The sequence below is a fragment of the Chroicocephalus ridibundus genome, chromosome 14 (genome assembly GCF_963924245.1).
Source record: "Chroicocephalus ridibundus chromosome 14, bChrRid1.1, whole genome shotgun sequence".
In the NCBI taxonomy this organism is placed as follows: Eukaryota; Metazoa; Chordata; class Aves; order Charadriiformes; family Laridae; genus Chroicocephalus; species Chroicocephalus ridibundus.
The window spans coordinates 15519583-15546831 of NC_086297.1; the positions used below are offsets into that span (position 1 = coordinate 15519583).

The 27249-nt window shown below is 41.5% G+C and overlaps 2 protein-coding genes across 4 annotated transcripts in view; one reads left to right on the forward strand and one right to left on the reverse strand.

The window, feature by feature from the left end:
* The window catches only part of GAS7 (growth arrest specific 7), a 160143-nt gene that overhangs the window by 125356 nt on the left and 7538 nt on the right, over nt 1-27249 (forward strand). The window lies entirely within an intron of this gene.
* GLP2R (glucagon like peptide 2 receptor) overlaps nt 3160-27249 on the reverse strand; it is a 31888-nt gene continuing 7798 nt past the window's right edge. For 2 of the 3 annotated variants that reach the window (XM_063352131.1, XM_063352132.1), the window contains 6 exons: nt 20573-20633; nt 18592-18661; nt 13192-13280; nt 11438-11576; nt 5694-5735; nt 3160-3500 (listed from right to left, as the gene is read on the reverse strand). In XM_063352131.1, the coding sequence (XP_063208201.1) occupies nt 3162-3500; nt 5694-5735; nt 11438-11576; nt 13192-13280; nt 18592-18661; nt 20573-20633 (740 nt within the window). In that variant the 3' untranslated portion in view covers nt 3160-3161. Of the gene's footprint in view, nt 7891-11437; nt 11577-13191; nt 13281-18591; nt 18662-20572; nt 20634-27249 lie in introns of all 3 variants that reach the window. The other variant, XM_063352133.1, reaches the window with a different exon arrangement.

Genomic DNA, 27249 nt, shown 5'->3' on the forward strand with positions numbered 1-27249 from the left:
GCTTTTTAATAGCTCTAGAAGAAATTAGTCTTTTTTAAATTGGAGAAGACTTGGTCAATATACATGTAGTGTCTGGTGTTTGTAATAGGTGATTGAGAAATCCACCGCAATAAAATGCTACATAAGCAGAGTGCATGTTCTGGTAAAAAGCTTTGTAAAACTGCAGATATATTTTAAAACAGATTAAAAATTTGCATTGTATTAATATTTTACTGAAATATACAACCTTGTATTGATTAAATAGGTTAACTTCTTAACACTGATAGAACTGTAAAAGAAAGACTTTTTGAAAAACACCAGAAATGTGATAGCTCAAATGTGTTCTTGACCTAGTGCTAGTCAATGAACTTGTATGTTCTTTGCAAGAAAACAGTATATATAACTGGTAAAGTTTACATGTCTAAACATTTGTAGACTGAAAAATAATTTTTAAAAGCATTGTTAAGTTATATAAGCTGCATAAACTTAGTCTGCTCAAGCAACACATTGAAGCTACAGGCAACCTCTCTTAAAAAAAGTGGCATTTGCAGTTGTAAAGCTGCCACCAGCAGTCTAAGGACAAAGCCACTCCATGGGGAGATGTAGAAGCAGGGAAGGCCAGAAGGGCAGGCACATTGTTGGCGCCTGGTGGAGAGAAGATGCCCATGAGCAGCCCTGAAAATTATTTATCTGACATACAGTGTTTTCACTGAAATGTGGTTGAGGTTGGAAGGGACCTGCGAAGGCAAGGCCACCTAGAGCCAGCTGCCCAGGGTATGTTTTATTACATTTGAAGACATTTAGGTTAAAATAGAGTGCTTGCCAGTAATGTACAGGAAAAACTCATAACAAGTGCTATGTAACTAGCTGCAGGCATGACAGTTACACATGTGTGTGCCTGGGGTATATGTTTATACTGTAGATAAACATTGCCCGCTAATACTTCTGTTGGTTTTTTTTTCCTTTCAGTATGCCAATTGGCTCACATTTGCAAGTTTGGAAACTGGCTCATAGAATATTAACAATCTTAATTGGATTTCATAGGTTGCTGGGTGAGCCCTATGTGACAATTAAAATTTCAGCATGGTTCTTGCTAAATGCTGGAAGAAGTATTTCACAAGATTCTTCTGGTGCTGTCACAATCCCATGTCGTTATCTACTTCGGTCCCCTGGGAGGAAGGTAGAAGCAGCACTGATCTACTTTGTCATTTGGGCCACAGGTAGGGCAAACTTGCAGATGCATCAAAATGTGTGGCTTGTGTCAAAAAAACAGTGAAAACATAAATGAGCAAACAAAAATTGTATCAAAAGATTTCATTTGGGCACTTTCAAAAGAAAACATTTTGGTCTTTCATTTCATAATGAAGTTTCCATCACTAAACTTTAAGAGAAGATGCTCAAAAGTGCAAGTAAAACTTTGTTTCTTCCCAAGCATTTATTCTTTTTAAATATATATAAATCCTTTAATTTTGCTTAAACAAGATGTGTCTGGTTTGGCCTGAAACTTTTTTTGAGATGCGGGATGATTTCAGTCTGTGGAGAGAAGTCTTCTACACACATATCTCTATTTATGAAACACACCTATGGAAAAGAAAACAAACATCTCTATTATGTGAGTAGAATGGCAGTCAAGCATGGATGAAGCTGCTGGGACACATTGTGTATGTACGGAGTCTACCCATTTCCAGAATAAATCTTGCTTACCTGTGTACATCTCTTTCAGCATCAGTTATCTTCCAGACTGCTCAACTCAAAAGCATTTTTCAATCCAGTAAACCTCTTCTACGCCAGCCATACAGGTTAGCAGCAACCCGATTAACATTTTTCTCAGGTTAAAAAACATGGAACAATTGCGGTATTAAGTGCTTCCTCCTTGCATTGTACATCCCAGAGATCCGTACAGTCTGAAGGTGACCCGCAAGCGCCTCACTTGGTGGATGAGGGAAAGGCTGTGGATGTTGTTTATCTGGATTTTATTAAGGTCTTTGATATGGTTTCTGACAGCATTCTCATGGAGAAACTGGCTGCTCATGGCTTGGACAGGAGTACTCTTCGCTGGCTTAAAATCTGGCTGGAGGGCTGGGCCCAGAGAGTGGTGGTGAATGGAGTTCAATCCAGTTGGTGGCTGGTCACGAGTGGTGTTCCCCAGGGCTCGGTACTGGGTCCAGTTCTCTTTAATATCTTTATCAATGATCTGGACGAGGGGATTGAGTGCACCCACAATAAGTTTGCAGATGGCACCAAGTTAAGTGGGAGTGTCGACCTGCTTGAGGGTAGAAAGGCTTTGCAGAGGTTCTGGACAGGCTGCATCGATGGGCCAAGGCCAATGCTATGAGGTTCAACAAGGGCAAGTGCCACATCCTGCACTTGGGTCACAACAACCCCATGCAGCGTTACAAGCCTGGGGAGGAGTGTCTGGAGAGCTACCCAGCAGAAAAGGACCTGGGGGTGTTGGTCGACTGCCAGCTGCATGTGAGCCAGCAGTGTGCCCAGGTGGCCAAGAAGGCCAACAGCATCCTGGCCTGTGTCAGGAACAGTGTGGTGAGTAGGACTAGGGAAGTGACCATTCCCCGGTACTGGGCACTGGTGAGGCCCCACCTCGAGGGCTTTGTCCAGTTTTGGGCCCGGCACCACAAAAAAGACACTGAGGGGCTGGAGCATGTCCAGAGAAGGGCAACGGAGCTGCTGAGGGGTCTGGGGCACAAGTCTTGTGAGGAGCGGCTGAGGGAGCTGGGGGTGTTCAGCCTGGAGAAAAGGGGGCTGAGGGGAGACCTTCTGGCTCTCTGCAGCTCCCTGAAAGGAGGGGGTAGGTGGGAGTTGGTGTTTTTCTCCCAAGGAACAGGCGATAGGACAAGAGAAAACAGGCCTCAAGTTGCACCAGGGGAGGTTTAGATGGATATTAGGAACAATTTTTACACTGAAAGGTTATTAAGCATTGGAACAGGCTGCCCAGGGAAGGGGTTGAGGCTCCATCCCTGGAGGTATTTAAAAGCTGAGTAGACACAGTGCTTAGAGATATGGTTTAGTGATGGTTTTTGTCAGAGTTAGGTTGGTGGTTGGAGTAGATGATCTGAAAGTTCCCTTCCAACCTGGGCAATTCTATGATTCTATGATTCTAAGGTGCAAGAAGATCTTTCAAAATACTGTGGTAGTTGGAAGGTGTTGTCCTAGTGAACAGCTTTCTAAATCTCGCTTTCTTCAAGGACTTCCTCAGTTGTCTCTCCCGTGGTGACTTCCCCTTCACTGCTGTCTGACATGCTTGCCCGTGGACGAGGTGGGAGAGCACAGCCTGGCTCTGGGCTGAGATGTGTCCTCTGTTTCACTAGCACCTGCTGGAACTGCATGCCCCAGGGCTCTCTTGCCTCCAGGCACAAGTGGTGTTTGTTGCCAAGGTGCTGTTTTTTTTGTTTCTGTGAACATTTCCTGAGGTATTTTATGTTTTCCCCAAGAAAGCAGAGTTTACAGCCGAAGGGATCTGCCAGCAGGAAGCGGGACCACTGCTTCTGGAGCTCTGCTTTCACCTGGGGTAAGAAGAAAGCAGTTTGTCCACGGTGGTGCCCTGTGACCACCCTGCAGTCCATGAACCCAAAGGCTAGGTGTAAAATGAGAGGGACTGTGGAAGTGCTGAGCTTCCTGACCCCTTGGGGTACTACTTGCACCTGGCAAGTTCCTTGTAGGGTAGAACCAGACTTGTTTGCTAAGTCAATCTTACAAGTCCACTCTCTTCAGTCTAATTCAGGAAAGTTTTTCCTGGGCCCTGAGTACACCGTGATCCTAACGCGTGTGTGGGGGAGAGCTCAAGTGACTTTCATGTTTACAGTCCGATGAAGTGAGGAGGAGAGACCAAGGGCTGTGGAAATAAGGACCACGCAGCTTGCTGTAGTGTTGTGCTTGGCTATCTGGTTTGTTTTGTTAAAGCTTTTTATCTGGCAGCCTGCCTTAAATCCTCAGCACTGAGTGTCCCGCTGCCTACACCACCTGCACCGGTGCTGTGGACGGAGGGAGGGCTCCAGGCCTGCGCAGAGGAGCGGGACGTGCCCTCACTCTAACCTGTAGGACCTTTGGCCTGAGAGCTCAGCTGGACCAGGAGGTAGAAGGCCAAAAGAGCAATTTCTAACTGCTCTTTTGAGAGATATGCTAGCAGTTCTGTGCCCTTCATAAATGTTAGACAAGTACTCCTGCATTGCAGACAAGGGCCAGCTCTCGTTTTTATTTAAGTAGTTCCAAAACTGGTCCAGGTTTCCTTGTTAAATACTAGGAATATACGTTCCTAACATATGTTTTGTATAGAGCCCATCTCATTTGTCTCACTAGTGCCTTTAAGAAGGTGTCCAAATTCATGTACCTGTGTCAGTGTAGTGTGTCCCACGCCGGCTGGCTGTGACATGCTCTTAAGTGCTACTGACACCGGGTACATGCCTGTTTATTGCAAGCAGTGGAGGTGTGCACCCAGACCAAATATGAGGGTAGTACAGACAGTGAGGCTCAACTTAGAAAACATTTAAAATTAAGTGAGATTAATTCCACAGCCTACATAGCATTATTTTCTGAGGTAGCTTATAGCAAGTCAGCCTGACGAGGCAAAGACAGCATGCAGCTGTGATGGTGATGGAGGCACTGGGTTGTATGGTCAGGAGCAAAGCCAGTAGATCAAGGGAAGTGATTGTTCTCCTTTACTCAGTAACTGTTAGACTGCCTCTGAATACTGCATTTAATTTTGGGCCACCAGTACAAGAATTATGCTGATGAGCTTGAATTTATCAGCAGAGATCAGGGCTGGAGCACTTGCCGTATGAGGAGAGGCTACATGAATGGGGCTCGTTCATGCTGAAGGCCTAAATACTGCCTATGAGGTGATCGTAGAGGAGATGGAGTCAGGCACTCTACAGAAGTGCTTGGTAGGGACACAAGAGACAGTGATCATAAATTGAAATAAATAAGGGAAGTTCTAACAGGATATATGGAAAAGCTGTTTCCTCCTGAGTACAGTGAAGCACTGGAACAAAGGACCAGAGAGGTGGTGGAACCTCTGTCCTTGGTGGGGATTCAAAGCTCAGCTAGACAAAAAACCCAAGCAATCTGGTCTGAATTCAGGCTTCACCCTGCATTGGCAGGAGGTTAGCTTTCTCTGCTGTCACCTCCTTGCATAAGAGCCATCACTGATCTGCCTAAATCCAGGCATGGAGCAGGTTGAACCCCCAGCTGTCCCGTGAGGCCTAGCAGGATACAACTTCCAGACAAGGAATCCCCTCACATTGAGTTTAGGGATGTCCTGAGCAGTGCATGTATGAAATTATTTTTTCAACACGTTGCTATGTAAGATATTAAAGCACTCCAGATTTAGTCACTTCACATGGACTTTGGGGTAAAATAAGAGAGGGTTCAGCCTGGTCAACATGAAGGCTGTGATTCCAGCTGATTAAAGTGGGGTTTAGGTGGCTGACCATAAATGTCTGCTGGTATTTCAGAGACCCCAGGGTATCTGTACCTCCACAGTGCTACAGCCACTCAGGCTTCAGTGGAGATATCTTGCATTTGAATCCCAAACCTGCGAGAGGTCTTGCTGTTCTCTTTGTACAAAACAATTACACCAGTTCCAAAGAATGCACCCATGCTCTCAAATAAGCAGAACTAGTTAGTGTGTTTATCCTTCTTGGTGTCATTAATATACTTAACTAATCAACTAAAACTTTTCTCATAGCATTGTCTCTTACCTCTCCATTAGCAAAGCAATATAAAACCGCTACGAAAAAACCCTGTAAGAGAAAGACAGTAAGTGGAAAAAGTTAGAGTGAACAGGAAAAACCTGAAGTTTCAGTTTAAAGATGACATCGGCGTTAAAGCCATAAGGGTAAACAATGCTTCTTAATTTTCAAAAAGGAAACTCATTGCCTGTATGTACTTATTATTGAAGTACCCATTAACTTGTTCTCATACGGTGCCTTAGCAAATGTAGGGCAAGTTTGATGCAGACGCTGAAGAACAGAGGCTATACAACCCAGTTTGATCTTCCATGTTACCTTCATTCTGCTGCCACTTTTTTTTTTTTCAAACTACTGTTGTCATACTGTGACTGCTGCTATTTCTAAACATGGTAAAACAAAAAATGCACTGATATTGTCCATGTTCTTGTTTGAATTTGTCAACGAGATTACTGAAAGCGATCTCATTTGGGTCCTTTTTAAAAATTAATGATATATCAAGGGATTAGTGCTAGTTTAAGGCTCATCTGTATTGTTACAGCTATTTTGAATTGCCATTTTTCCTTTGAAATTGACTCAAATAAACATTTGCCTGGAGAAGTGGAGGCTGAGGGGAGACCTCATCACCCTCTACAACTACCTGAAAGGAGGTTGTAGAGAGATGGGGGCTGACCTCTTCTCCCTGGTGACAAGTGATAGGACAAGAGGAAACAGGTTCAAGTTATGTCAGGGGAAGTTTAGATTGGATATTAGGAAACATTTTTTCACTGAAAGGGTTATTAAACATTGGAATAGGCTGCCCAGGGAGGTGGTGGATTCACCATCCCTGGAGGTGTTTAAAAAAAGGGTAGATGGGGCACTTAGGGACATGGTTTAGAAGTGGCTTTTGTCAGGGTAGGTTAAAGGTTGGACTTGATGATCTTAAAGGTCCCTTCCAACCTCAGCAATTCTATGATTCTATGATTCTATATTTTAAAAAAATAAATTAAATCCTAGAGATAAAAGTTGTTTTAAACTAACCCCAAAATGACTCTTTCCATTTTCCTCCTCTCTGTCTGTATTTTATCTCAGATCAAAACAACTTATACGCATGCATCTCAGACTATCAGTCTGGCACAGATATGCAGATTTATTACCATTGCTTCAGGAAATGCACTTCTCTTGGTGTGTCTAAACACATCTATGACACAAGTTCTGATGAAGAGAATAAATGCAGTTGACTATCAGTACCAAGGCAATGTTCATATCACAAGTAAAAGGTGTGATAACCATATATAATACAGCTGACATCATTCAATTGTTTTCACACTCATACTTTTCCAGAAATATTTCTGATTTTCTCAGACAAAATCTTAAAAAAAATATTCACATGCACAGCAGCTTCAATATTTTTTAGCATATCTAGCATTAACCAATAGCATGTTGAGCCTACTGTTAATTTTCCATCAATCCTGAAAGGTTTGGAGCCATTAATTCCTTAAGCATATGTGCAGTAAGTATGAAAAAGAACAGTTTATCTGCCACAGGAGTGGAAACCGGGGCAGGAGAAATAGCAACCATAATTGCTTTTTCCATGTATTTTATGTCTACTTTATTTCATGCTTCACCTGGGTTACAGTAGCAAAATATAAGTAATTTTGATGTGTCATTTATTAATATAACTTTTAAATAATCCTCTGCATCTGAATTATTCCAAAGAAATATGCAAAAAAAGATAATAAAATGTTGTGGTCATTAGAGTTTATAATAGATGATATTTTACTATGGGGATGAATTTTAGAATAGTAGTTACAGAAGACTCGGAAGTCATGGAGAGAGGTTCTGAAGGATAAATACAAATTTAATACCTTAAAAAGGAGCTTTTTATGCAGAACTGCTTCTGCAACTGGAGATAGTTCTCTTTTTTGGATAGAAAGTCCATGAAAATGTCTCCACTGGGTGGGGTTTTTTGTGTTCTCAGTTTGAGCTCTAAATTTGGCCTCACAGGCACCACAAGCAGAAATAGGACCTAAACTACACGGTGCTGTTAAGTCCTGTGGTTGCTAAGCCTGATGATACCCACTGCCAGAGATGTAGGAACTCACCAGATCAGGAGAGAACTTTGTGAATACTAGTGGTGCCTCTGCGTTGAATGTAAGTTTGTAAATCCCTATGTGAATTTAGTTCATTGCTGCTGCAAGACCAGAACGTGCAGTAACAGGCAGAAGCACTGTAAAATCATACCAGAAGGTGGAAAATTCAGTTGATTATTCATGTTTGATGTTCATTTTATATCCTGATTTCTTTAATGCTTCCTCGTATTAATTTTTTTTTTGGCAATACCTGGCACTTCATACTTAGAAATCTTTCCCATATGCCATGACTTCTAAGGCACACATTTTTAAAATTGTGTGACGGAGAAAGAAAAATCAGAAATTCAGGAGAAATGTTCGTTATCATAATAACCAATAGGAAATGATAGATGCATGTCTAAGCCTCACAATTGTTCTTCAGTTCTACGGACAAAGGCAACATGATAAATTACTCATTAAATAACTGGGTTTTATCCACCAGAAACCAGTATTTTTTCCAGTGGCTAACAGTTCACATGCACCAATGAGCCAACATGTTTAGATTGCTCCACTTTCTAAAGCAAAGAACCATCATATCTACAGCAGAACTCATATTTAGAATTTAATTTTGTGCTTCTTGAAAATGTTTGAGTTAAAACCTCCAGATGTGATCCCAGAGGTAATTGGTTTTCTTTAGCAAAACAATTTAACTGCTTTTTAAAACTACTGAGAAGATTTACAGACTAAACAAATGTAATTGTGTACAGTTTATGTGCTCTTTTGCTAATCCCTTCACAAATAATGCTGTAGCTAAAAAAAAAAAAAGAATCTGCAATAAACATTGGCTAAGATCTTTGGGTATTTTGAAAAGAAGTTTTTCTTCTAAAGCGTGCCATGTAGCCAAGCGTGTGCACGTTTCTCTAAAAGGAACAAAGTTTGTGTTTTCCAGCAGGCACAAATAAGCTATCTTCTATATCAGATTTCTGTGTACAAGCCAGTAAATAAAATTTTCACTTAAAATGATTCTGTGTTTCTTAAAATAACATCTAGTCACTGCAACCTCTCCAAGTAAGGATATGTCTAACGGAGGACCACATACACCATGTCAGCAGGCCCCCTTAAGGTGGTGGCTCTCCATGAGCTCCCTTCTGCCCGCCTGGACACGTCTCCCCTCAAGCTGTAGTGGAAATTGTCATTAGAGCCTCAATAACAGGGTCAAAGCACTGATGCATACATAGAGGTTAAAAACAAGAATCACCATAAATTGTGGGAAAAGTGCAACAATGCTTTGATGACTTCATGTCTCAGACTGTCGAAGAGGGCAGAAGTCTGTCTGAGTAGTGAGTAGCGAGGACTTGCAGTCAGAGATATTGCTGCGTACCTCATTAAGGAAAAGAATCTGGAAACTGCTGTCCTGTCTCACCAAGAAGGTCAAGGCAGGAAGATAGGGGTAAAGGACAGCTTTGCTAAGTAGGTAGTTTAACAGGACTACTACCTGGAAAACTCTGTTTTCATCAACTCTGCAGAACACAGATTGAAGCAGACAGCAGTGCGTTGTGCCTGCAGAATGACTGGCACATGGAGTTCCTAGCCTTTGTAAACTGGAAAGTTACAGAGAAACGTATTTATTCTTGTGCATAAGTGGCTATCTGAGAACCACCACTGAGCTTCAGTAACAGCTTGCTGTGGATTTGGAGTATTTAGGATTGACCATTGTAACGGAGTGTGGCTCCTTCACACCTTCATGCTTACAGCCAAGATACTGACAGAGCTGCACTCTCACTCCTTCGCTACCTCAAGATTCTGCGTACTTATACACAACTAAGACAGGGTGATTGAAGGGCAGACGAGTGCATAAACATCTCTAAAATACCCTGATGACTGTATAGGTGAGCAACTTCTTCTCCGCCTGCAGACACTAGTCCGTCTATCTGTTCCACCCACATAAGTGCTCTGACAGATTTTTTTCTTAGCTCTAGAAATTTGTTCATGAGTACAGTACTTTTTGGGAGTCTACATACAGGAGGGCATAGTGTCACTTTGCAGATACGTTGAATGAACACATCCTTCAGGGAAATGGAGCCTCCAAGGAGGAGGACAGACATTCTCACTGTTATGATTTTTTGGGGTTGAAAAGTTTGATAAACAGACATTTCAAATGGAGTGTTGCAGGAATGAACCTCATTTGTTATTCCTTCACCTGAAGAATTGTTCATACTTCTTGAACTGCCTAGTTATTTCAGAAGACAGCAAGTTCTTTCTCTGCTCAGGAAAGTTAAATTGCTGCTTGATTTACCTGGATTTAACTGGGTATATGGCAACTCCATTAAAAAGAGACTCTCTTAAAATCTTAGTTAGAATTTATGAATGGCATCCCATAAGGACTTGTAGTCTCCTTTTATAGTTATTTGTAAGCAAAATGGGAAGAGTTCTCCTGTTGGTTAAGCTGAAATGATTACCAGGAGGAAAAACACCTTCCTATGGAGATACAGGAGCAGATATGAGACACAGGTTTACAGGTGTTGACCTTGCCAGATAAAAATCTTGGGAACAATGGGAGGAAAATGTAGAGGTGAGCTTTTTATTTCTGGGAGAAAATACCAAAAGTCCTTCAACCAGTAGGAACATGGCAAATACAAGCATTTAAGGGTTAGGAAACTATATTAAGTAGGGAGTTAAATGCTGTGATCCAATGTTGAAACTCAGGCCTACATAAATGCAATTTTTCTCATAAGTGCTAAGCTCCTTTATATACTGAATGGGGTGGAGGATGGGGCACTGGACACCTAGACTGGGACTCACAATAGCCCAGTAAGTGGAAGCTGGGATGCAAAGCAACCAAGAAAAAAATGACAATGCAGAAAATGCAATTGCTTCCATTATTCCTTGAATGGACTTAGGCACCTCTGTTAAGGATCCATCTATAGGCACCGGGTCGATGCGTTTTTCTTCAAAGGAGGAGAAGATGGCTGTTGTGATATAACCCATATCTTGCTCAGTAACCTGGAAGTATGAGAAATACCCAGTGCCTCACCACAGGCACAGCCAAGCCCTGGCTTAGTCACCCAGTTACCACCCTATGGGCAGAGGCATATCTGCACCTTCTCTTCAACCAAGTAAGGTTAATGTCGACTACTGCTGTGTCTCACGAGGCTATGAGTAGAAGTAAAGGATGAGTAAGGCAAGTGCTAAGATGTTCTGCTCCTTGCTTCTCTGCTTACTTTAATTTACTCTTACCTTTTTAAATCTATTTTAATCTATGTGTGTAAAAAAATGTTATTTAATGTAAATGGTATCAACGAGCTCCTCAGTGTGACTGCAAAGTCAACAGATCACCTGAAAATCTTGTTAAAAAAAGCTATCCAATGTTTTTTAGGAATTACATGAAACACATATTTTAAATAGACCACTTTAATCCTGTTTTCAGAACAGGGATATGTGATGAACTGTTACCCATTACCAGAGAACACAGGACACACTGTTTCTGAAGATGCCAGACTCCTTTTCGGGTCTTTGGGACTACATATTTTGAATATGCAGCTTGTGAATTTTTTATCTTGTCACTACAATAGAGTATTTAGAGACATGATAGGTTGGAGCATAATATTAAATAAGAATACTGTATATCTGTGGCATGTATTGGTAAGCAACATATATACGTGGATCTATGACCCCTAAAAACAGTACTTTCAAAACAGTACTTACATGAAATGAGCTCATTGTCAGCTGGATGAAAAGTCTTATATGTCTGGAAAGTCCTTCCACCTGTTCATCAGTGATGAAGGTAAATACAAATTCATGGATCCCCAACAACGGAATCAGCACAAGTGTAGACCTTGCCAACCTTAAAAAGAAAATGTTTAATTATAGTATTTTTTCAACATCCTTGGAACAAAACCAAAAAATTCAGCTACAAAGAAACGATTCCAGAAATAGTCACTCAATATTCTGACTCTGTAACAGTATTAGTAATTTTGTGAGCTTGAGGACAAATTCCTAGATATGAATTTTGAAGCACACCATCAGAAAAGTGTGTAGAGGAGGCAATCCTGGCTTTGGGTTTAAGGTGAAAAGTTAGTAACAAGAAACTGAACAGGAAGGCCACTATCATCAAACTTATGCTGCGAGGTAACAGAAAAATATTGACATAGCTAAATATGAGTTATCTGTTAACAGGGTTCTTAGACCTTCCTATCACTGTTGAAAACTGCATCGAGCTGCATTGAAAGTTTCTGCAGTACTATGAGAAGTCGCATACTTTTAAAAAAATGCACCAGCATAGTGGTTATGGGAAAGAATCTTCTTTAACAAGTCTGGAAGCGTGTTTGCATAGATGAAAGAAGAGATCTCAAAAGAAAGCGAGTTCTGAGGAAGGCTTGCAATGTGAGGAATGGCTTGAATCTTTGAAAGTTTAGCAAAACTATAAGCAGTAGAAAAGAAAATACAAAGCAAAACATCAGGCAATGTTAAATACAGGCACTGCTGTCTGTGACTATCCTCAAAAATCTTCATGTAGCAATCTGGAGAATATAGCTAAGGTCTTTTGGACCTTGAATGTTGAAGGAAAATGGAAATATACTTCTTGACAGTGATCTACTACTGGAATTTAATGGGAAGTTAGTAGTGGAGTTTCCATTCCCCCTCCCCCTGCCCAGTCCTCATAGACAATAAAATAATTAATCTTAGTAAAGCAGCACTGTAGTAGCAGACAGGGATTCATAATGCTTTGTTTAAAGATACCAAGAACTGGAAATAACTGGGATGTGGAAAGCAGTTAACAAATCCTCAGGTTTCCACTGATTTAAGTGCAGTTTTCACTGTACCCTTATCTCCTTGCAGAGCAGCCTGACCTTGCTATTCTCACAAAGTAGGAAGATGTTTGTGTATAAGTGAACTTCAGGTGTCTATGTAAGACAGGTTGTAACATTGAGACTCTGGCCAAGAGAGCCCAAACGAGGGCCTGCAAGAGTTTAGGCTAAGAATAATGTTCTCATTTGGGTTTGCAAGAAGACCAGGGACATTCCTGAGTCAACAGTGTCTGCATCTGAGAAAAATGGTAGATCAGAAATGCTAATGTCACTTAGGGATGTCCCATAAATCTTCTACACCTCCTTTTCTTTTGAGGACCTTTTGTCACACTCCAGGGAAAAAATGTGCCACAGCAGTAGAGGCCACAGGTGTACAGCGAGGACACCCGAGAGCAGAGATCTTATCGCATTGCAAAGTCCTTGAAAAAATGCCTGTAACACTCAGCACACAGGTGCTGACCTGCCTTTACCTCGCAGATAAGAAAATGTTTGTGGATCGTGTTTCCCCAGATGGCTTCCCTATATCATACTCTGAATACCTGTTACACCTGGTGGCGGTAGGTAAATGTATGATCTACAAGGGCAAACTGGCAACCTTCTGATGATGTGAGAAAAAAAAGGGCTAGGACTTCATTATTATTTGTTACATACCTGTATTTGTAGTCATGAAAGGTCATTTGCTGAGCTTTTAGTTTGGAAATCAGCATCCTGAGAATTTTTAAGAAGATGCCAAAGTTAACCTTGAAAGAAAATGCATATGGGTTACTTACAATAAATGCTACGACACTACTCATATAGCTATTAAAGAAAGATAAAATTGATATTAAACACTTGTAAAACCTGTTATCAAATAACCAGAATGCACTTGTGATCAGGTCGGAGCAGAAGCAGGTTATTTCCACAGGTCCAGCAGAGAGCACAGAGCAGCAGTGACAGACTCTGCTGGTATCAACTGTCTTCAAATGAGGCAGTTAACAGAGTTTATACACCTTTAGGTCACACAACTCTTCACCAAACCATGACAGGTAAGCAGGATGTGGTAAAAAACATCAGTGACTGCAATTCTTCAAAGAGGCTCTAGACAGCCAGAGAAGGAAGCCCTGGGCATTCTTTTATGAGTAATTCACTCCTTTCTTAATTAAATTGTACTGACTTGGCCAAGACCAATCTGCAAATATTTCTTTTCAAATGACACCTTCAAACACCTATGAGGCGTTAACTATTTCACTTGCACAAACCAAAAGCCCTATGCAAAAAAAGTTATTAAGATTGCAAAGTTGAGAAACTTAGCACTGCCTTATTCAGTCTGATTTACATAAAAGTTATGATACACGATCTTTCAGTACAAAATTACATTTTAATTTTAACACAGAACTTCCTTATTTTGGGAATGGACAATTATTCAGGACTACTTTTCTTGTCTTCTTTTGATGCGTAGGTATTATTGCTGGAGCCCTAGTTCTTGTACGGTGTAAAGAATTGGCCACTTTTCATGCTGTTCTCCCCAGATACGCACAGATGTAACTTTAAAACATTGCAGGGTGATAAGTGGATAATATACCCTTTAAAAAAAAAAAAAAAGACAACAAAAGCATAAATAGATAAGATAGATGGAGATCCAAAGTGCAAGATCTCACCAGTTAAAGGTGCTTTGGTTTGGTTTTGCAGAGCAATTAGCATCAACATCATGTTACTGAGAGTCTCACACTTGTTACTTTAGCTGCAACTGGAAGTGTTCAACCCTTACCCCATCGTCTGTCTGGACATTCAAAAGCAAAAACCAGAAGTTAGTAGCCAGTTTTGCCTGGCATTATGTATGAACTTCGGGACAGAGACAGAGTTAGAAAGCAGTTCCCTGAGGCAGCATTGAACTACCATAAGCTCAGGATCATTCTTTTTCCTCATGAAGCATCCTCTTGTCATTCACATATCTCTGTTACCGAAGAGCATGTCTTGCAGACTGCGTTATCCTGTTTTATTAAGTAGCAAGAGTTCATCTTGCCGGCTCTTTAGACAAGTTAGGGAGAGATAGATGTGCACATGTACAAGAGGGGGTGAGTTACCTTTAGATGGATAACTCCACTTCTGATCTTTGCTAAGTTTTAGAATTTGACTTCTCCTTTCACTGTAATGTTTTCTTTTCACAAATACAAAGAACTCATCATAGTGAACGCTCTAAGGTTCTTCAAACGTAGAGCTTGCGAGCATTTTCCATCCAAACTTACTTTTGCCTGGAAAATCTGGTTTATTCTAAAAATGATTTTCCATTATGAACTTCTGCTTTTCAAAGAAAACACTGAAACTTCATTGAAAATGACTGCCATAAGATAGAAATATTTTTACTCTCCATGTTTCATAGAAAAGACAGAATTTTCACTAGAACATGGAGACAAAATCACAAAATCATAGAATAGTTACAGTTGGCAAGGACCTCTGGAAGTCACCTTGTCCAACTGTCCTGCTCAAGCAGGACCACCTAGAGCAGGTTTCCCAGGGAAGTCCAGGTGGCTTGTGTATACCTCCAAGGATGGATATTCCATAACCTCTCCAGCAACCTGTGCCACTTCTTTGTCACCCTTACAGTTAAAAAGCATTTCATGATATTCAGAGGAAACCTCTTGTTTCATTTTGTGCCCATTGCCTCTGGTCCTGTCTCTGAGCACTACTGAAATGAGCCTGGCTCTGTCCTCTTCGCACCTTTCCTTCAGGTATTTACATACATTGATGAGATCCCCCTAAGCCTTCTCTTCTCCAGGCTGAACACTCCCAGCTCTCTCAGCCTTTCCTCATGGGAGAGGTGCTCAGTCCCTTAGTCATCCTTGTGTCCCTTTGCTGGTCTCTCCTCAGTATGTCTCTTGTACTGGGGAGCCCAGAACTGGACACTGCACTCCAGGTGTGGCCTAGAGCTGAGTGCTGAGCAGAAGGGAAGGATCACCTCCCTTGCCGTGCTGGCAATGCTTTGCCTGAGGCAGCTCAGGATACCATTTGCCTTCTTTGCCCCATAAGGCACATGGTTGGCTCATAGTCAAGTCGGTGTCCACCTGGATCCCCAGGTCCTTTTCTACAAAGCCTCCTTCCACCTGGGTAGACCACAGCATATACTGGTGCCTGGGGTTGTACCTCCTCAGCTTTTGGCCTCTACACCAACTTATGCCCTATGAGGACAGGGTCCAGCTGCAGTACTTGGCTGTTGTAATCCATGCACAACCATCATTAGGTAGTGGTGACACACATTTTGCCAGGGGATTTTAGATAAGTTTGTTGAATTATATCCAAGAACAGGATATCAAGAAGATCCTGTCTGGTTATTACATTACCCATCTCTGGGTTTCTAACCCCTTCATTTCTGCCAACTATGTATTTCTCTTGCATCCATACTGTGTCTGTCCCTCTATCCAATTTATCTTGCTGAGCATCCTCGTAATTCCTCTTCACCACTCTTTGCTACTTCTGATTTCCCATTTCTAGTCACATTCGATGTTCCATTCTCCTGCAATCTGATATCATCTGTTTTGCTTAACCTTTCCATTTCAGTTCTCATCAACTCCTTCCCTGCCGCTCCCATGGTATCAGTGACGAAGTGACCTTGACACTGACCTAGCCACAGAAGGAATCTGCCCACGTTCAGCTCCGCTGCTGGCCACCATCATGTACACTGGCAAACCGGATTCTGTATTTCCTGTTTGCCTTAGATGCAATTTCCAAGTAAGGGTCACTCAGTGTGATTCTGAGGAACAATCACAGACAGAATGTCCTGCAACCTAACAGCAACAGGATGTCCTAGTGGCATTTATTCAGAAAGCTTATCGTAATGATCAGAGGCTACATGCTCAGAATAAATTAAACTGCTGGGGCTATCTGAATCTGGGAAATAGCACCAAGGCAGAAGATCCCAAAATGTAATGTAAAAAATCAGGGATTAAAAATTATGTCAGAGGAATAACATACATGTGTATTTATCTATTTACATGTAAATCTAAGGTGACCTCATATCCCTTCTGTCACTTTATGTCCACCTTGATTTTTCTGTGAATTAATATCTGAATTAAGGTTAGAAAGCTATCTTCAGAAATTTCTTTGTATCTAGTCAGAACTTTGTATGTTATGGCTCTTGTCTATTTTCTACCATCCTTTTGGTGCACCCTCCTGGCCTCATATGCCCCCATTGTTACTGCTACTGAAGACAGCAACTGGATCCTCTCTTAGCCTTCTCTTCTTAATTCTGAAGAAACCCAGTTCTCTCATCCTCTTCTTGTACATCATGAGCTCCAGGCCCCAATAGCCTTGATGGCCTCTGTTGGACTGTCTCCAGTATGTTAATGTCTTAAAATGGATATAGTATTCCAGATGGACTCTCACAAGTGCTGAATAGAGAGGAATAATCACTTCCTCCAACATGCTGTGTTCTGGATGTAACATGCAATCTTGACATTACTTCTCTTGCTAAAAACAGCGGTTCACATCCTCAGTTCTTTGCACTGATTTACATCAGCGAAGATTATGCCCTAATGTGTCACTGGCTAAAAGGACATTGTGCAGAAATAGCTTAATTAAAAGGTATTTTTAAATTACTGATTGTCTCCATCCAGGTGCTAGTCTTCAAGTTACTTTGGAATGCATTCCTGCCTCTTAAGTCTGTTTAATTTCCTATTATTCAGGGGACGTGCTCTGGGTTGAGCATATTAACATCAGTGAACTTAATGTTCTTGCAACAAAAGCAAAACACTTGATCTCTTTGATGTAACAGAAATACTATTATTTGTTTCTGCTGGTCGTATTCCACTAGCTGTGTATTTTCTGCTCAGGCCCTCAAAAAGTAAACCAGTGATTGAGTCTTCTTTCATAATTATACACGTCCAGGAAGAAATTAGTTCAGATTTCCTCAGATCTGGACTTCATCCATCTTTGCCTTCCCCTCAGTTTTGGGACAGTTTCAGTCACTTTTGGCTTTTGCCTCCTCTCACGCCTTTTTGCTTTCTTTTCTGACTCCTCTCCACAGCAATTTTTTTTTTTTTTATAATTTTCCATTGTCCTTCTAATTATTTACTGGGTTTGATGGCTACTGAGCATGTTTCTGCATTTTACAGCTCAGTCCCAACAATGCCCACTTTCTCTTTCACACAGTTGTCTCCAACTCAGCAGCAGCAAAACAAAGTCCATTGTTTCTTCTCTGAAGTTTTCATTTCTATATCTTTTCTCCAGTGGGACAGAAACCAGTGCCCTCCTTTCCAATTAATGCATTGAATGCACCAATTCCTTAATATTACAGTTTGAGCAATCCTTCTTTTACTCCCCATGCACATTTACATGACTAAGGTACGTCTCTTCTCTACAACCTTTGCCATCTGTCTAGCTAATCAAATCACTTATTCCACTAATCCTCTTATTCCTTGCTGACTGCGTGAGAATATAAAGTATTATGGACACACACCATAGTTCCACCTACCAAAATTCTGTGTAATCATGTCCTCATGAGTTGTTTTGATCATGTTATTTCCATCTCCTCATTATCACTGCATTTCAGGTGTATGCTTTTTTGCATTTATTTAAGAAAAAAATTCATAAGTCAGTCTATGATTCATTTTGTTTCATGAGGTGAATCCTTTCTCCCCATGACCCTCAGTACTTCTGCTGCTACTTCTCTGCATCCTTGTTATCAAAAGATCTCTATAGAGAATTTGGAGTTTTCTAGTGGTGCTCACTACATGGTAGCACTCTCCTAAGTAATCTGATCATTGAGAAAATAAGAGTAAAAATATAAGAAGTAAAAAATGTAAGAAGCAAAGGGCTCCACCTTTGATATAGATGGAGCTGTGCAGAATTCATGGCACAGATAAACAGCAGTGTGTTGAGAGGCTGACACTGAAATCCCTGTTGTTTGTAGATGGACAAAAAGGATGTTAAGCCCATCCACCCACAGTAAAAAACTTCATGTATAATTTTTTCTGTCTCATCTTTTCTAATCCAAAAATTGGATTACACTTGGAGAAAGGGTCACAAAAGAAAATCACAGTTCTGCTTGACATTATGAACAGATGAAATAATTCTTACTGCAATGGAAAACAACATTGGTCCTCGGATGATCCACCAAATTCCCATGTGTTCATTTGTTCCCCAGCACCTGAAGAATAATTTAAAGTATAATTACATTATTTTCATAGAAAAAGAAAACCAGAAAGCTTACATAATGGATGTATTTCACAAGGAAGCTGACAAAGTTCATCTGAAAGGTGGCACTCAGGAGAAATGAAATAAAACTAGGAAGAGTCTCACCAACAGCTGTAATTGTATTTATTCGGAAGATCTTTCCATCAGAATGTTGAGAGATGTTTTCCTAGACCGCAAACTTCAGAACTATCTGGCAAACTCAGTCTTTGGATCCACACAACAACTGTACATGGCACCAAACCTTCATAATGAACTCATCCTACTCAGATTTATCTATCTGAAACTGGAAATGGTAAAATTATGAATTTCTATCATGGTTCTTGACCTGCTAAAAAGTATGGATACTGTTTCCTTGAAGCTGTCTCCTTTTCTCCTGCTCTGACTTTCTAATTTTTCCTATGTACATGTTCCTTCGTGTTAATTAGCCTGAAATTAGCCTGTAGAATCCTGGCTTGTCATTTACAGTCTATATAACACCTAATCCTATAAGACTATAATTGTGATTTTGCTCCTGATCATAGAATCATAGAATGTGTTGGGTTGGAAGGGCCCTTTAAAGGCCATCTAGTCCAACACCCCTGCAGTCAGCAGGGACATCTTCAACTAGATCAGGTTGCTCAGAGCCTCATCCAGCCTGGCCTTGAATGTCTCCAGGGATGGGGCCTCCACCACCTCTCTGGGCAACCTGGCTAGTGTCTCATCACCCTCAGTGTAAAGAACTTCTTCCTAATGTCTGATCTAAACCCGCGTTGCTCTACTTTAAACCATTGCCCCTCGTCCTATCACTACATGTCCTTGCAAACAGCCCTTCCCCAGCTTTCCTGTAGGCCCCCTTCAGAGACTGGAAGGGGCTTTAAGGTTTCCTCGGAGCCTTCTCTTCTCCAGGCTGAACACCCCCAACTCTCTCAGCCTGTCCTCACTGCAGAGGGGCTCCAGCCCTCTGGTTATCTTCGTGGCCTCCTTTGTCCCCTCTCCAACAGGTCCATGTCCTTCTTGTGCTGAGGGCTCCAGAGCTGGACACAGTACTCCAGGTGGGGTCTCACCAGAGCAGAGTTGAGGGGCAGAATCCCCTCTCTGGATCTGCTGGCCATGGTTCTTCTGATGCAGCCCAGGATGCGATTGGCTGCCTGGGCTGTGAGTGCACATTGTTGGCTCATGTCCAGCTTTTCACCCGTCAGTACCCCCAAGTCCTTTTCCACAGGGCTGCTCAAGCAGTTGTTGCTTAGTAACTATATTGGTGTTCCAAACAAAACTCTCTAGGAACCATGAATAAAAAAGGGGAACAATAGAAACCATACATAAACAACAAAGTCTATGCAATCATCAAAGACCAGAAGACTGGAAAACTGATGCTTACTAGTGCAAGTTACTCTTATTGATTCATTCACTGAATACTGAACACATTCATTTAATATCAGCTTTTAGTGAATATCAGTTTTTGTCATTATCTTCCATAATATTTTTTTTAAAAAAAGGCAGTGAATACTAATTAAACTCAAGGTGTAGATTGTCTCCAAGGAAAGCACTGGTCTCCTTTGCTTACTAACAAGATGCTCTCCGTGAAGATGTTTCTGCTGACAATTTGCTTCCTGTAAGTGGACGAACATTGGATGCAATAGCTTTTATTTCAGGAACAATGAATGTTCGTTCTACTTCTTGATTTATGCATCTGAGAATTTCTAGAAATAGTTTTACTAAAAAGCACTAAAATGAACCTAGAAAATGTAACAAGTATTAATAAGTGCTGTATAATCTTAATATAATCCCATAGTCAATACTTGTGTCAATTACTGTCAAGGGCTTCCAGAAAAATTAAGCAAACAGAAAACCTGTATTCTATGGCACATTTTATTTAGTAACCTACCCTGTGTTCTCCAGTTTTGATCGGCTTATTCCCCAAGGGCCCACAAAGAGGATAGGAACAACTGAAAAAAAAAAAGGAGTCAATGACAGCCAAGCTTGCAGAATGGTTTGTACAAAACACAGATACGTTACAGTAGTGCATGGTATAAAGGCATATGCTTTTCACTCTTCTATTTAGAATTGTACAAAAATCAGCCTGATCCCAGCTTTCTCCATTTGTAGTTCAAATACAAAATTAAATTTCATTGTACAGTTGAATCTTGCATTTTCAAATTGATACATACATATATACACACCCACCCATACACTGATGACCTGTCCAAATTTTCTAGATTCCTGAACCTGAGAATTCAAAATAATTGGCACTTGGGGCCTCACAGATGACCTAAGGCCCCAATTGTTAACATTTTTATTTGTTGAACCTTAAAGAATTTTCAGTGGAAGCATGGAACTCTGTCTAGTTAGTTAATTAAAACAACTGACAAAGGCTTTTTTTCCTGGCTTACTTTTCCCAGACCCCTTAAAGATAATCCATAGTCCCCATTCCCCTATTGTTGCCCCTCCTCCTGCTGATCATAGACCGCAGACAGAAAAAAAAACTGATACAAAGGATTACTACATCATTCCATCAGTCTACAAATGTGCAGGTGCAAGCTTCAATCACAAGCACAAGGCACATGAGATACAAAAGGCAGGTGTTCGACTGGATTCTCAGCCCAATAACGCACAGGAGGTTTTCTGGTGGATGTGGTAGAAAAAAAAGGAAATGTGGGTCACAGGGGCCAGAACAGGATCTATTCGGGATTCTGGTACACTAGCTAAGGTCATGGGGAGACCTGGAGTGTGGCAATGCAGAGAAAGAGCCAAAAGCAAAATTCTCTCAGGGATAATAGACTTCTGAGTGGGTAAAATGAGGAAAGACATAGAAAGGGTCTCACTTGGGTGGGGGGTGGCATTGGTGCAACAAGTGGGTCTGAGAGAACAACCAGGGTATGGACCACTTGGGAAGGGAGGTACATGTCCAGGGGAGTATGAGGTTGTCCTGTGGGCAAAGATGGTAGCTGGGAGGATGAGGTGATGTCATCCAGTGCAATTCCTGGGCAGTAGCTGAGGAAGTGTGTCTCAGTAAGTGTAAGCATGGTGTGCCCCTGCTGGCTCAGCAGCAGCAGCACTACACATGTCTACAATAGGTTCCAGATGTCCCATCTTAGTAGTAATTCTAATAAATATAAATAAGAAATTAAGCTAATTAGTGGGAAAAAGTCTTTAGGAAATCAGTAACGTGATACAGGTATGAGAGCAATGGAGTGGAACCAACAAGGAGATGATCATTGTTATTTATACTCTTACAGAAGTGAGCAAATTTCTTAATTAACTTACCCTGTTTGAACAAGGAATAAGATGATTAGACCCTGCTACGGTGAGCTGCTGATCAAAGCAACAAATGGATTTAGAGAGGTGGGAAGAGTGAGGAAGCAGTGAGACAACACTAACCAGTGTGAAAGACAGTGGTCTTGATGTGTCAGCAGCCCATATGCTAATGCAGCACAAAGGATCTTTAAAGAGGAAAGTGAGAGGGAACAGAGAAATCAAGGCATGGATGGTGAGAAGGACCCTCTAAAGTGTCAGGGGCAGCAGAGGAGAAAGTCCAGAGGCTTGGCAATGAACAATTAAATGTGGTGTTATGCTTTGACAGAAACTTTTAGTAGATGAGGAAAACAGAAATGAGTGTGGAAATGAAGGAAATTAGCTAATGTCTGATAAGGAAGAAGTAAAAGAGGAAAAGGAGGGATGCCAAAAATGAGACAGCATGTTCAAAATGGCAAGCTTGAAAAGTGATCTTCACAGCACCATAGTGGATGAATACAAGTAAGGCCAGAGAAATGGATGCTGTAGGAAATAAGAAAGTTCCAATATGACTATATCTAGAGATGCATGAAAGGATTAATGTAATATCCCACTTCTCTTGAACATTGTAATATCTCACTCTTCAAAGTTACTTGTCTTCTTCCTTTGGTTCTAGAGAGAGTCTCGATACAAGTTATCTAAATTTAACCTCGTTTGATAAAATGAATCGCCTCCTCCATGAGGTAGACTGAACTAAAGATTTAAGCACTACCTGATTCTAAGAGCCCACAGGAAGTCTGATACGAAAACAGCACTCAGCACTCTGTGAACACAGCATAAATCATACTGGGGGATCAGATGAACGACAGAAGTTGGGAGGTGGCATGAGGATGACAAAATTAGGAATTCTGTTTTAATCACATGGAGCTTGACTTCATAGCTAGATAATCAGTAAAGCTTTAATTTTCTTAATATTAACTGCTTTATTTCCCTGTAAACATAAGGAAGCTGGTCCAAAATACTTGCAACACACCACTGACTGTGCAGAGAAGGGTATAGGAATGTATTTTATCTCCTTTTTTTAACAAAATCCTTTACCCTGAGAAACTAGACTTGTTTTGGGACAAGACCTGAGACAATTCTAACCAGTGAATTTCTATCCAAGTACCAAAATGCAATATTTGAATTTGAAACAGTTCCTGTTTAGTATTTGTCCTGACAAAACATCATCCTCCATAGAGATGTTGCAATATGTACCTAGATTTAGGTCACCAAATCTGAGCTGTAATATACTGGCATATATGTACGTGTTCTTCTCAGCTTAAATGTGTGAGTGGATTTGGTGAAAAAAGATTTCATATGTGGAATTTCACATCTACCTTGGAACCTCCTATGGAATTCTTCTATTGTTACAGGAAGCTAAATAAAATCTTATTTTGGATTTGAAACTGTAAAACAAGAAGAAAAGAAAATAGCTGTTCTTATTCTTAACAAAAGGAAAAAAATTGGCACAACGTGAACTATGAGCTTTACATTCACTTGTAACTAACTGATCTAATCCTCCAAAATTAAATGTACCACTGCTAAAATTACTGGGTCTGAGTACATTTTTATTGATCTCTGATAACAAGATTACACAATGCACAAAGTGAAGCAATCTGCTGTACTCACATCTTCAGAACAATGCCTACAACACTAGCTCATACAAATTCAAAACCTGGTTCAAACGCTATAAGAGACAAAAGTCAGATATCTTTTAATCTTGTCAGTAGTCGTAAACACAAGCCATTTCTATAAAAGAGAGTTAAGTTTTCTGGGTTCTTCAGTGGATCTTTATTCTCTCAGACCAGATAGTTTTGCCCTAAATTATGTTGTGTACTTCAACAGGGTTTTACATCATGCCTTTGAAACTTTTTTGCCCAGGTTTCCCCTTGTGTGGCATTTTAGATGCTGAAGTCCTGTTTTGGATCTTGCTTTAAGTGTTGGCATTTTTCTACAGCAATCGTTCTTTGTTTATAAATTAATACAGTCTTATTAAAAGAGCATGAAAAATGGCCCTGTCTGATATTCAGGTAATTCTAGGAATTTTTCCAGTAGACTATTTTTTTACATGCTATTCAATTCCCATTTCACAATTCAAGAGGTAAGGTAGATGTCAAAGAGAATTAAAGTGAACTGTTTTCGTTCCCAGTGATTGGTACAGAGAGAGCCTAGGACTACTTTTAGATAACTAAAACTGAATGACATGAATTACTGTAAAACTGACAGGGAGTTTATCATAGCCTTGATAACAATAATAAAAAATTTCCTTTAAACGTGTAAATGTTGCAGCATTCCAACTATAATAATTATAATTTCAGTTTTAACTGCCATTTGCTTCAGTTATTTATTTTTGAGTTTAAACACCTCTTTAAAATGTTTATCTTTGGTAGATATTAGCAAGCAGTACAGCACAGAAAATACGGAATAATTTATTTACAACTATATCATCATCCACCATAATAAAATCCTTCTAAAACTCACTGCTCCTTTTTTTTTAAATGGGCTATACACTATAGTCCCACAGTCCTGGATACACAATTTTGCATCTGACAATACAGTTCACCAGACATAGACGTGGTGATAGTGAACCAGCTTGTAAAACCATTCTTATGGCCACCCATTCTATCCTCCTCCTTAGCTCAGGCCACCAGATTTGAATCAATAAATCTTGCAACAAACTTACACATTGTCTAAGAGTACATTTTTTGTCTTCATTTAAAGCCTTCAAAGGCCTGAAAGTTGTACAGGTAGATTTTAGATGATCATTGGGAATCGGGAAACCTTGATTTTCTCCTTTGTGCAGGCAAGATACAGAATTGTGCTCTTTGAGTAAGCAAGAAATGTAATTGTCAGATTACATGACATAATTTACACAAAGTTGTTCAAATGCTTGTAACTAACTTTACATTGTCTTTATTCCTTGAAAAATGCCTGAAATATAAGACCTGAATCATGCAGTGTTTCAGAGATGGATGGAGTATGCCTGTCTCTCACCGGGAAAAGGATCTTGGCACAGGAGCTGGCAGGGCTCATCAAATGGGCTTTAAACTATATTTGAAGGGGGAAGGGGATGAAACCAGGCTCTTTAGAGGTAGACCTGGGGGTGGTGTGCCAATGTCTGTGGGACAGGATGCTAATGAGGTTGCTTGGTCTGCAGACTCAGTGAAGGCAAGGGATGGAGATTCATGCAGCAGCGGAGACGTGAGGGTCATTGATGGGTCAGAAACTATGGCTGAGCCTGAGAATGGACAGGTAGGAGTTAAGGCTTCTCCAGCAAAAAGGTGGCAGGACCATTAGCCCAACTGAAGCTAATGCACGCAGCACGGGCAACATACAGGAGGACCTAGAAGCCACTGTGCAGCAGGAAAACTGTGATGCAGTTGCCATCATGGAAACGTGGTGGAATGACTGGCATGACTGGAGTGTTGCATTAGATGGCTACAAACTCTTCAGAAGGGACAGGCAAGGAAGGAGAGGAGGTGGGGTGGCTCCGTATGTTAGGGAGTCTTATGAATGTCAAGAACTTAATGATGGTGACAATAGGGTCAAGTGTTTATGTGTAAGAATCAGGGGGAGGGCCAACAAGGCAGGTATGGTGGGAGTCTGTTTCAGATGGCCCAACCAGAATGTAGAGGTAGATGAAATAGTCTACAAGCAGATGTGAGAAGTCTCAAGATCGCTAACCCTTGTCTCCTCTCGTGGGAGACTTCAACCCACCAGATATCTGCTGGGAATACAATACAGCTCAGAGGGAATGGTCTAGGTGGTTCCTGGAATGTGTTGAGGATAACTTCCTGACACAGCTGGTGAGGGAGACAACTAGGGAAGGAGGCCTGCTGGACCTGTTGTTTGTGAAGAGAGAAGGACTTGTGGTGAATGTGATGGTTGGAGGCTGTCCTGGGCATAGTCATCACAAAATGATAGAGTTTTCCATTCTTAGAAAAGCAAGGAGGGGGGTCAGCAGAACTGCCACCTTGGATTTCCAGAGGGCAGACTTTAGTTTCTCAGGAATCTGCTTGAGAGAGTCCCTTCGGAAGCAGTCCTGAAGGGAGAAGGAGTCCAGGAAGGCTGGACATTTTTCAAGAAGGAAGTCTTAGAGGTGCAGGAGCAGGCCATCCCCACGTGCCAGAAAACCAGCATCAGGGAAAAAGACCAGCCTAGATGAACAGAGAGATCACACAATCACAGAATGGTGGGGGTTGGAAGGGACCTCTGGAGATCATCTAGTCCAACCCCCCTGCCAGAACAGGGTCACCCAGAGCAGGTGGCACAGAAACGCGTCCAGGTGGGTTTGGAATGTCTCCAGAGATGGAGAATCCACCACCTCTCTGAGCAGCCTGTGCCAGGACTCTGCCACCCTCACAGGAAAGTTGTTCCTTCTCATGTTGAGATGGAATTTCCTGTGTTCAAGTTTGTGCATGTTGCCTCTTGTCACTGGGCCCCACTGAAAAAAGACTGGCCCCATCCTCCTGACACCCACCCTTTAAGTATTTATAAACATTGATAAGACCCACCCTCAGTCTTCTTTTTTACAGACTAAAAAGACCCAAGTCACTCAGGCTTTCCTAATAAGAGAGGTGTTCCAGTCCCCTAATCATCTTGGTAGCTCTCTGCTGCACCCTCTCCAGCAGTTCCCTGTCCTCCTTGAACCGGGGAGCCCAGAACTGGACACAGTACTCCAGGTGCGGCCTCCCCAGGGCAGAGTAGAGGGGGAGGATGACCTCCCTCCACCTGCTGGCCACACTCTTCTTGATGCACCCCAGGATGCCATTGGTCTTCTTGGCCACAAGGGCACATTGCTGGCTCATGGGCATCCTGTTGTCCACCAGGACTCCCAGGTCTCTTTCAACTGAGCTGCTCTCCAGCAGGTCACCCCCAACCTGTCCTGGTGCAGGGGGTTATTCCTCCCCAGGTGCAGCACCCTACACTTGCCCTTGTTGAATTTCATAAGGTTCCTCTCCACCCAACTCTCCAGCCTGTCCAGATCTCACTGTATGGCGGCAAAGCCTTCTGGCGTGTCAGCCACCCCCCCCAGCTTTGTGTCATCGGTGAACTTGCGGAGGGTGCACTCCTTCATCCAGGTCATCAATGAATATACTGAACAGGACTAGACCCAGTACTGACCCCTGGGGAACACCACTCATCACTGACCTCCAACTAGACTCTGTGGCCCTAATCACGACCCTCTGAGCTCTATCTTTCAACCAGTTTTCAATCCACTCCACTGTCTGTTCATCTAACCCACAATTCCTAAGCTTCCCTATGAGGATGCTGCGGGAGGCCATGTGA